At 40.4% G+C, this 11827-nt stretch overlaps 1 protein-coding gene across 1 annotated transcript in view; it reads left to right on the top strand.

Moving 5' to 3' along the window:
• The window catches only part of Ints8 (integrator complex subunit 8), a 50477-nt gene that overhangs the window by 22038 nt on the left and 16612 nt on the right, over window positions 1-11827 (top strand). Inside the window, exons 12-16 of the mRNA XM_055603236.1 lie at window positions 471-646; window positions 2333-2466; window positions 4334-4444; window positions 5858-6059; window positions 7917-8038. Coding sequence (XP_055459211.1) covers window positions 471-646; window positions 2333-2466; window positions 4334-4444; window positions 5858-6059; window positions 7917-8038 — 745 coding nt within the window. The remainder of the gene's footprint in view (window positions 1-470; window positions 647-2332; window positions 2467-4333; window positions 4445-5857; window positions 6060-7916; window positions 8039-11827) is intronic.

Here is an 11827-nt window from a genome sequence, read left to right as displayed (position 1 = left end):
ACAAAGTCTAGGACAGCCAAGGCTACACAGAGGAGAAACCTTGTCTCGACACCCCCCCTCCCAAAAAAAAAAAAAAAAAAAAGAAAGAAAAAGTGGCTTGTGGGGGCTGGAGAGATGGCTAAGCAGTTAAGAGCACTGGCTGCTCTTCCAAAGGTCCTGAGTTCAATTCCAAGCAACCAATCACATGATGGCTCACAACTATCTATAATGGGATCTGATTCCCTCTTCCAGCTTGTATTAAGACAAAGTGTTCATATACATAAAATACATAAAAAGATCATTTTTAAAAAGCAGCTTATGGGAGAGGGAGGGTGGGAGGAGGGAGGGGCTTATGGGGGATACAAAATGAATAAAGTGTAATTAATATAAAAAAATTAAAAAAAAAGCAGCTTATGACTAATGATTGATTGATATGAATGTTTTTCCCAAACAAAAATTTACACTTCTTGTTTCATAATATTTATCTCTAGGAATGTGTGTCTGGGGTTGGAAGATCTGCAGTACGTTTTCATGATTTCTTCACATGAGCTTTTCATTACATTATTGAAAGATGAAGAACGAAAGCTGCTTATTGATCAAATGAGAAAGAGATCCCCGAGAGTAAATCTGTGCATTAAACCTGTGACTTCATTTTATGATATCCCAGGTTAGCTCTATTCTGCTAGCTCATATTTTGTCTACCTAAGATTTCTGTGTATTCTAACTGGTAGTTTTTTGGGTAATTAATAGAAATGTAAGCTGTCTTCTCTGGTCAGACCTCTGTGTGAGCAGTTCTTGGTTCTCAGCTGAGCCAAAGGCTGATGGACATTTAAGTATGATTCATAAAAAAGCTTAGCTGGGGAATAGACCCAGATAACATGGTGCTGATGTGTGCTTGAGGGAGAAAGTATGAACGGAGAAGAGACTGGTAAAGGGTGGGGGACCAGAAGTAATTGTGATGGTCAGCTAATTTCTGCTGTGTTACTAACCACTAGCTAAGCAGTTAACTTTGAGAACATTGCCATTTTTATCTTACTTGATTTTTCTCCCATTTTTGACATTATCAATATGAATGCAAAATATAGTTCTACTATTAATAAGAAACATTAGCCTTAAAACCACACAGGTTGTGAGTCATTTACTTGGTGAGTAAAAGAAAAATTTTAGTTGTCTTGATCCTCACTGGATTTAAACTGTCTGAATGTTCAGTATAAAGAGCAGTATTAACACTTAAAATTGCCAGGCATGTATTATTGAAGGCTTGATAACTTAGCTGCAATCAGATTTTTATTGGTCATTTTGGTTTTAGGGTTGGGTGGGAATCCTTTCCTTTTCTTTCTCTTTTCCCTGTTAGGATGGCACCTCTGCCAGGCTTACTGACCCCAGCTCAGTTTCTGGAACCTACGTGGTGGCAGGAGAGAGTCAGCTCTTGCAGGCTGCTTGACTCCACATGTAGGTGCACAAATACACAGAGACACAATGTAAAAAATGAGCTAAAACCAAATTTCTCACACATACTTTTTTAGTATTTGCTAATAAAGATTTATTGCATATGTACTTTTATTAACACTGTTCACAAAGGCAGAATTATTTATATTAGTTTTTTTTTTTTTTTTTTTTTTTTAAATATGGTCTATAAATTCTGAGCCAGGACTTTGTTTTGTTTGGTTTGATTTGGTTTGGTTTGGTTTGGTTTGGTTTGTTTGTTTTTCAAGACAGGGTTTCTCTATGTAACAGCCATGGCTGTCCTGGACTAGCTTTGTAGACCAGGCTGCAGAGATCTGCCTGACTGCCTTCTGAGTGCTGTGCTTAAAGGTGTGTGCCACCACGCTTGTCTGAGCCAGTTAATTTGACTGTTATTTAGTATTTATTTATTTATTTATTTATTTATTTATTTATTTATTTATTTATTTATTCATTTATTCATTCATTCATTCATTCATTCATTCATTCATTCATTCATTCATTTATTTATATTTTTAGGTGTATTCACTTTACCAAGTGCATACATGGTAGGTTTTCCATGTGGGAATCAAGTTAGTACATAATTTGAGTTACATAAAATAATTGCATTCTCTAAATGGTTTCTACCTTTTTTGTTTTGTTTTATTTTTCTTTTTTGAGACAGGGCTTCTCTGTGTAGCCTTGGCTGGCCTTGAACTTACAGTGATCCACCTGCCTCTGCCTCCCCAAGCACCTGGTTTTCAGATGGGTACCACCACACTGGCTAATGGCTTCTACTTTTAACCTAAGACACTAAACATATGCCATTTCTCTTAGTTGTATCATACTTAAAATTTTATATTTAACTTTGAGTTTTATCATTAGCTGAAATAAGAATTCTCTTCCCTAGCCTCAGCAAGTGTCAACATTGGCCAGTTGGAGCATCAGCTTATCCTGTCAGTGGATCCCTGGCGGATTAGACAGATTTTAATTGAATTACATGGTATGACTTCAGAGCGACAGTTTTGGACGGTGTCCAACAAGGTAAGAAACTGTTAAGAATAGGTGTGCCTTTCTTTGTTTTATACTGTAATCTACGAGAAACACTAACCAACCTCTGGCTTTTTTTTTTTTTTAATATAAATAATAAGACCCCTTTAATAGTTTTAAGACTTTCACATGACTACAATTGTACCTTTAACATTGATGGTGGAAAGAAAAAAGGAAAACCAACAAAAAATACCCAGTAATGTGAGCAGTGAGTTTGTATTTCATTTGTTGTCAAAGCACCTCCATGCATTTTAAACACAGCTGTAAACATAGGTAATTAGGTAAACTATTTATACTATGTTCACCTAATAGGGTTCAAGGCTTTTGTTGTTTTCCTTTTGTTTCTGGTTCTGAAATTGAACCCCTGGCTTCCCTAATGCCAGGCAAGTACTAGACCACTGAGCTTCACCTCAAACCCTTGTATTTCTGTTTTTTGAGTGTTTTTTCTTTGAGAATCTCATGCATGTATACAGTGTATTTTGATGATACTTACCCCCACTCCTCTCCCGCTCTTCCCAGACCTTCACCTCTGACTCCCTCCCAAGTTCACGTCTTGTTTTAGTTTTTCTTTTTCTGGTTTCTTGAACCAGTTAGTACTGTGCCCGTATCTATGCGGATAAGGGACAGTCCACTGGGGGATGGGCCTGAGAAAAGCTGACTCCCTATGCCAGCAGCCTTTCACTCCCAATAGTTCCTCAGCTAGGGCTGGGGTTCTGTGACTCCATCCCCAACATGCTGGGTGGGATGTTGACTTATTTGCTGGCTTGTTCAGTGGTTTTTACTTTCTGTCAGGTGTGGTGCCGCACACCTTTACTCCCAGCGCTCAGGAGGCAGAGGCACGCCAATCTCTTTGAGTTTGAGGCCAGCCTGGTCTACACAGTAAGTTTCCGGACAGCCAGGGCTACACAGAGAAACCCTGTCTCGAAAAACCAAAAAAAAAAAAAAAAAGAAAGAAAGAAAGAAACAAAGAAAAGAAAAAAGAAATTATTTTCAATCAGGAAAGGTTTTTTGTTTATATATTTACTTATTTTATGTATATGACTAATCTTTTCATGCACCTCAGATAAGGAAATCAAATTGCAAGGATTACAGATGGTTTTGGGCCACCATGTGGTTGCTGGGAATTGAACTCAAGACCTCTGGAAGAGTAGCCAGTGCTCTTTTAACTGCTAAGTATGTCTTCAGCCCCTAATGCATTGAAGTTTTAATGGAAAAAAGAAAAAAAAAAAGTTTTATAAAGAAGTTTCAATAAGTTGATTCCAAAGTATGAGCTTTAGATTCAAAACAGTTTTAAAAAGTAAAACCTTGGCTGTCTTGGAGCTCATTCTATCCTAGGCTGGCTTCAAATTTACAGAGATCTGCATTGCCTTTGCCTCCCAAATGCTGGGATTAAAGGATGGCTTTCCTGCCTCCTTCTATACTTATTGGCTGTATTTATTTTGATATGTCACTTCCGTGGGCCTCAGTTTTATCATTTGTAAAATGAGGACTAATAGTACATATGTCTTAGTATTGTGAGAATTACCTGAGTTAGAGTTCTTCTTTTTTGTGGAGTTTTTGCCATTTCGTATGTGTTCTCCTGTGTCAAACTGTCAGGGTAGCCTTGTGCACCCTTAGCTTGTATCTTGCTACTGTTGGTACTGTTTGTTTTGACTGTACATCATCCTTCAGAAATTTTAGTCCTTTCACTGGTGCTCTTTACAGTGAAGCTGTTTACTTGGATTAACATTTTCTTGTCATTTTCCTTTCTGTTCAAAAATTATTTGTTTTTTCATACTGTTTTTAAAATGCAATTGAAGATCATTACGTTTGCCTTTCTCTTTGTGTGTACTTATGAATTTTATTTATTTTTATTTTTTAGTGGGAAGTACCTTCTGTATATAGTGGTGTTATCCTAGGAATTAAGGACAATTTAACAAGAGATTTAGTTTACATTCTCATGGCCAAAGGTTTACACTGCAGTGCTGTTAAGGTGAGTGAAAATGTGCGTGAATCACTTGTTCACAGCTGCTTACAGGCTGGGCAGATTGCTCAGTGGGCAAAGGGTGTGTGGGCATGAGAACCTGACTTCAAAACCCAGAACTCATTCAAAGTCAGACATGGCGGCAGGAGCCTGTAATCCTGACACTCCTAGGGTGAGTTGGAAGGCAGAGACAAAAGAAGCTCAAGAATTCTAGGGCCAGCCAGCTCGGTGTACACAAGATGGACAGAGAGATGTTGTCTCACACAAAGTAGAAGATGAAGACCAACCTGAAATTGTCCTCTTGACATCCACATACGTACCATGGCATGTGCACCACACACACAGCTGTGTGCCCACACACATAGATGTGCACACATCTCACACTTCATTAGTCAGAGCAGAAAGTCCTGTTTTAATAATCTCAGGAGCAAGGAGTCAAAAGTGGTTGTTTCCTGATTATGAAAAATATTTTTATTTTAATGATATATCTGTGTGTAGGCACGTGTGTACAGTTGCCCTCGGGTGCCAGAGGCATCAGATCCTCTGAACTGAGAGTTACAGGAGGTTGGGAATTAGCAGACATGAGTGCTTTAATCTGAGCTTGGGTCCTCTCTGAGAACTGTATGTACTCTTATCTGCTAAAAGCTCTCTCTCCATCCCTTGTTTCCTGCTTTTAATATACTGAATGGGATCCTGGAGCAGAGCACCATCAGGTCCAAGAATGATGTGCTAAGTATGGACAGAAAACAGGAAAAGATAGCAGGTCCAGAAAAATGTCTCATCAGTTCAAAGCAATTGCCACTCTTATAATAGCATCCAGGTTACCTCACAAACATTCTAAATTCAGCTCCATGAGTCTAGTGCCCACTTCATGAACACACCTAGTGCTCATATGGACAAGCAAAACACTCATGCACAAGATAGTAAGTCTCCAAGTGGTGGTAGAGCATGTGTTTAATGCCAGCACTCGGGAAGTAGAGGCAGGCTGATCTCTTGAGTTCTAGGCCAGCCTGGTCTACAGAGTGAGAATGGAATGCCGAGAGGTGATGAGTGGGTAGATTCTAGTTTGCGATGGTTGGGTAGGAAAGGACGCTGATTTGTTTGATTAATTAGCCAGTTATTAATGTATGTAGAATGGTATGTGGAATGTGAAACCTATTTCAGGGTCTGGTTGAATTCTGAGTATCTTAGGTGGAGAATGTTCCTTGTCTTTGTGTCAGAGTCTTTGTATAATTGCTGTGAAACTTGTTTAGTAGCATTTATAGGCATTTATTGTAATAAACTAACAGGAAAGAAAAAGGTAGTTTCGCCTCAGCCTAGATAAGGTTAACCATTTCACTTACACTCTTGCCAGTCCCTGTGAAGATACACCTTATTCTGGCTCTGAGGACAGACTCCACCTATCCTCCTCCTCTTTTATAGGACTTTCCTCATGCAAAACAGCTGTTTACAGCTTGCTTGGAGTTGGTAACAGAGTTCTCACCGAAACTCCGTCAGGTTATGCTGAATGAGATGCTACTTTTGGATATTCACACCCACGAAGCTGGAGTGGGACAGTCAGGAGAGAGACCTCCTTCTGACCTTATCAGTCGGGTGCGAGGATATCTGGAAATGAGGCTTCCTGGTAAGACTGGTTCACAAATCCAAAGGCAAAAGATCAATCCATATTTATATGTGTGTGGGGGCTGGGACCTGTTTACTTGACTTTTCCTCCATAGGAAAATTTCTATCCTGAACAATTTGGGTTTGGAGGTGACTTGAGAACATGGGTGACAGAGGAGAAACTTTAATCCCTAGGATTTCCATAATAGCGATGCAAACTAGGTGACTTAAAATCTGAAATACAGTGACTCAGAGCCATGCCCTCTGAACAATGTGGGGACAGTCCTTACCTGTACTGTTTAAAAGCCTATCTTTTCACTACGGCAATAAAATGTACTCAAACTGATTAAAGGGAACTCACTTCAGGACAAATATTCACTATCTGCCTCTGTAAGTGATCATATCATGTAAGGCAACATGTTAAACATGGACGGTTTTTGGTAAAGTGGTTTCTTAGTTTCTTGTCTCTCTGTGTCTCTGCCCAGCTCTGCAATAAGTCTCTTCACGTCAGATCGGAACGTGTGGTCTTTTAAAGTACAGTACAGCAGTGTGTGTGGGTATCTTTCAGCTTTAATGCAGCAGTGCTCTTTGTTAGTGTGTTTGCTGTGGTGGTGCTGGGTGGCACCGCGGGCCTCATACATGGCAAGCAAGCACTTAGTAGCTCCAGCCAGGCCTTACGTTACTGCTCTAGCGTGGAAGTCCCATGGTCACTTTTCCTTTTCCCTCAGAAGCAGTGGCGTGAACTCCGTTACTAACTGTCCGACCACTGGTCCTGTACCTTGTGCCATTACTACTGTTCAGAACGAGAGGAAAGTTTTACATTATTTCAGGTGCTTTCCAGAGAAACAAGGAAATGAGTATTTTCTTCCCATAGGTACAGTTGCTTTCTTTGTCCAAGCCATACGTATGTACTTAGATAATTGAATGTAGCATACCGAATCAGTGCTTGGTAAGAGCTGGAGTTGGTGGTAGGCTTCCTGACTCTGTGGTCAGGATGTGAGGGGAAAAGTGTTTTTTCTTAAAAAATAAACAAAACATTTGTCTAATGTATGCACATGTGTAGGGGTGCCCTTGCAGATTCAGTGAAAGACCCTGCCTTAAAATGAAAGAAAGAAAGAATGAATAAAGTTGAAAGGGGCTAAAAATAGCTCAGCAGTTAAGAGCACTGGATGCCCTTTTTTTCTTGTTTTTTTTTTTTTGTGGGGGGAGCTGTTGGTTTGGTTTGGTTGTTGTTTTTTAAGAAAGGGTTTCTCTGTGTAGCCTTGGCTGTCCTGGATTTGCTTTGTAGACCAGTTTGGCCTTGAACTCACGGAGATCCCCCTGCCTCTGCCTCCCCAAGTGCAGGGATTATAGGCATGTGCTACTGCACCCAACTCACTGGCTACTCCCATAGAGAATCTGGATTCAGTTCCCAGCACACATATGAGGACTCAAAATAATCTGTAACTGTAGTGCCAGGAGATCTACTGGGAATGGTCTGGCCTCAGGCACCAAATTTGCTGGTCCCTCCATGGCACAGTCTTGACATTGTGTCTCAGGGTACATTATAGTCTTATTCTTAAAATATGTTAAAATCTGGTTACTGCTTTGAGCTACAGAAATTTACAACATGCTTTGGTGTATTTATTTAAAAGGAAACAGTGATTAAAACAAGCTTTGGTGACTTTTTTTCCTTTACTATTTTGTGTTTTAAATTATTTCTAGTACATTTATTTATTCAGTCTTTCACTTATTCATAGAAAAGGCCCAGATTGCATTTGCACTTGTGTAGCCTAGGATGACTTTGAACTTCTGGTTCTTTGACTTCCCTGAGTGTTGAGATTTACAGACCTTTGTCCCACACTTGGCATTTCCAACTGTTTCTTTCCTTGCTTTTTAGATATTCCTCTTCGTCAAGTTGTAGCTGAAGAATGTGTTGCTTTTATGCTAAATTGGAGAGAAAATGAGTATCTGACTCTGCAAGCTCCTTCATTTCTACTTCAGAGTAATCCATATGTAAAGGTAATTAACGTTCAGTCTACAGTGATGGTCAGAATGCTGCTATTGTACGATATTAGAACTTTGTATGTGATTGTGCCCACTGGTTTCTACTTTGAAATTTATCTGATCTCTACGTGTCAGGGCCAGCACTTGTCAGTTTGTAGTGAAGTACATGGTTTTGAGCTGTAGCTTAGTTTCTAGAGCTTTTTCCTAGCATGGATGAGACTGAGGTAGTCCCATCAGCCTAGAGTGTTAGAGAGTACACACCACTTGACTTTGTCCTGTGCTGTTTCCTCATACCTCCTGTGAACACACATGCACATTATGTGGTTCAGCAAACGTGCTGTAAGGGAGCAGGAGTTGTTGTAAGAGGTGATTAATTACTATTGATATATCTTCTGGTAATGCTGCTGTTAGTCCTAAACAGCTGTATACCCAAATCATCACACAGAGACTGGGTGTATTTAGTTAACCTAGAACATAGTGCTGGGCAATAGTTACTCCCGCCTAAACTCCAAGCCCTCATAGCTGCCTAACATTTAGATTTCCCACATTATACTTGCTTTTTGTGAAATCTTAGGTCTGGTTCATGCTCCATGTCCTCCAAGATCTCTCCTCCAGCTCAGTTCTCCTCTCCCCTTTTCTCCTCCCACTCATTCCTGCCCTCTGGCTCCTCCCCTCTTTCCTGTCCTCTGGCTCCTCCCTTTGCACAACATTGTGGCTAGTTGTTTTATTTTGGCCTGTTTATACACAGTTGAGACAGGATGCTTAGAATAAGTATCACAATGCAATATCCAGATTGAAACCAGAGGGGGGCGGTGGGGAGAAATCAGCATTTAAATGAACAAGGGTAAGGTGTATACATTTCAAAAGAACATTATACCAACAAGGAGTTTGCTATCATGTCTTGCTTTGAGTACTTGAACTGGTGGAAAACATGGCTTCTCCCCAGTTTTTCGTAGAACAGTTGCCCAGCTAGTCTTAGTTTTGCTGTATAGCCAGGATGATCTTGAACTTCTGGTCGTCCTGCCTTTGGTGCTAGTCTTGCCCTTGAGCTCATTTGAGTTCAACCCTTTGAAACCTACTGATCTTTAGTTTTCTTTCTCCTTTATAGTCCATGATTGTAATGGTATACTTAAATTGCCTTTTCTTTGGGATTTCGTGTATTTGTTCTCTGTTCAGTGAATTTTCTGGAATATGAGTTCTCATATCCAGGGTACTTACCTAATTATGTCCAACAATAACCTCCCCATGACCTTTAATAAAATCTCAGAACTATTTTTGTTGAAGATTATTTTTGCTTCTGTTAAGAAATGAAGTCTGCAGTTCATTGTTAAGACAGTATGCTAGTTCCTCTCTTGGCTTCTGGCAGTAAGTCTTTGGGGTCATATAGCATGAGAGACAGGCAGGCATACGGCTTGTGTAATGTTTTTGGCATCTGATATGTAAGGGCAGGAGTTGTGTTACAGATTGCTTAAGTTTAGGACAAGTTTTCTCATTGCCTTCTGCAATCCCTTGATACAGCCTTTAAAAGGGGGAAGAGGGTGGGGTGATCTTGCTAGAAGGTAAACTAATCAAGACACCTGGTGACTAGGATTATGAATTCCTCCTTTCATAGTTGGTCCCTTCCTCTTTTGATGATATTAAAAAAGAAGCAGAGGTACAGAGGAAGAGCTGTACTTGAGGGGCTGGAGAGATGGCTCACTGGTTAAAAGCACTAGCAGCTCTCCCAGAGGACCTGGATTCAAATCCCAGTACCCACATGGCAGCTCACAACTCTCTGTAACTTCAGTGTGAGGGAATCTGACACCCTCACATGGACATGCATGCAGGCAAAACACCAGTGCCATAAAACAAATGAAATATTTTTAAAACATGTACTTTGAAAATACGGTTCAGAGCAGTTTCTTAACTTCGAATTTGTTGTGGGATGTGTGTATGTAAAAAATGTAGAAGGATAAAGAGAGATTCTCTGTCCCTGAGGGGTAGGAAGTTAAGTGACTTTAATCCTGTTTATGATCTCTGTTACACATGCTTGTGACATAGCTCAGTATGTAAGTCTGCCTGCCCTGGAACTCATGACTATTCTTCCTCAGTTTCCCACCAAGTGCTAAGGTAGATATGTCTGCATCTTCTGCAGCCTCCCCATTCTGTTTTAAATAAAGTTCATCTGTTAAGAGAGAGGAGCACCCCTGAGAGTGTGAGTGGACAAGGGGCTGAGGGCAAAGTGCATGCTTTCCTTTAACACCGCACACCGCACACCTACAGTCAGAGGGAGGTGGGCACTTCAGTAGATGACTAAGAGAGTCTCCTTTGAAATGATGCAAAGCCATCTAGTCCTGGGATCAGAAGGGGAGACCTTCTGACAGCACGGGCTTTACAGGCACAGGGTTTACTGATACCCTGATTATACTGTTAGTGAGGAGGAGGAGTGGTTAGTGCTCGTAGTATGGATCTTGTAAATAACAACTCATTTTTTTTTTAAAGTTTTAAAAAACATTTTATGTGTATGGGTGTTTGCTTATATACATGTCTGTGCGCCTCTTACATGTCTAACATTCTTAAAGTCCAGAAGAGGTTCTGGGGTCCCCTGGAACTTGAATTACAGATGGTTGTGATCCACTGTGTGGGAGCTGAGAATTGATCTTGGATCCTCTGGAAGAGCAGCCTGTGCTCCTAAGGCTGAACCATCTATCTAGCCTCCCACGAGATTTTTTTTTTTTTTTGACACAGAGTTTCTCTTTGTTGTAGTCCTGGCTATTCTGACTTGCTTCATAGACTAGGCTGGCCTCAAACTCAGAGATTTTCCTGCCTCTGTCTCCTGAGTGCTGGCTGGAATTGAAACCATGTGCCACCATGCTTGGCCTCACACTTGATAGTCTCAGTCCGACCTACAAGGCCTTTTAAGGTGTGAGTGCTTCTTGGCAGGTCCATGTCCCAATGCAGCTCTTTGCTGCCGCCTCTGCTAGCAGCTCACAGTGCTCCCATGATGCTCTTCATGCTTCTGCACTTCGTAGATGTTGTTTACTCTCCTGTTGGAATGTCCCTGTCCACTTGACTTACGTGTTTTTATATTTTCTTTCTTTCCAAGTGGATGAATCACTTTCTCCCCTTGCTAGCTTTGTGGTCAGGCTGCTTTTGGCATGGTGTTGACACTTTTGTTTATGCTGTATGATAGTCTGTCTTCCTTATGAGATAGTGAGTTCTTGAAAACAGTTAATTTTATATCTTGTGCTCTGTGTTTTCTGCACAGGTGCTCAATGGTTTGGAAAGTTCAGTTGACTTGAGATGCTTAAGATTTTTTTGGGGGGAAAAGTTTTCCCTCTTGAGATAAGTTGTAATGTGTGGCCTGGGTTGGCCTCAAACTTGATATACAGTGCAGGCTAGCCTCAGACTTGAGCCCCTCGTGCCTTAGCCTCTCCTAAGTGCTGGAATTTAAGACATAATCACTACTCCAAGGTCTTACATTTAATTAAATTTCCTTGTTTAGTAAATTCAGTGACCTTCAATTAAGCATATGATACACGGTGTATTAGTTCCTTTTGTGTTGCTATAAGAAAACCATAACCAAGAGCAAATACTGCAGTGCATTTATGGAGTATCAGATATTTGTTAAACTATTCAGATTTTTCTGTTAGAAAAATTTTATAACAAAAGGTACAGGAAGACACCATTTTTTTTTTGTTTGTTGTTTTTTTAAAAATTTATTTATTATGTATACAGTGTTCTACCTGCATGTACACCTACACTCCAGAAGAGGGCACCAGATCTCATGGATGGTTGTGAGCCACCATGTAGTTGCTGGGAATT

This window comes from Psammomys obesus, unplaced genomic scaffold, assembly GCF_907164565.1.
Source record: "Psammomys obesus unplaced genomic scaffold, mPsaObe1.curated_primary_1811, whole genome shotgun sequence".
NCBI classification, from domain to species: Eukaryota; Metazoa; Chordata; class Mammalia; order Rodentia; family Muridae; genus Psammomys; species Psammomys obesus.
Note: the sequence above shows the minus strand (reverse complement) of the source record. Positions and strands in the feature narration are given on the sequence as shown.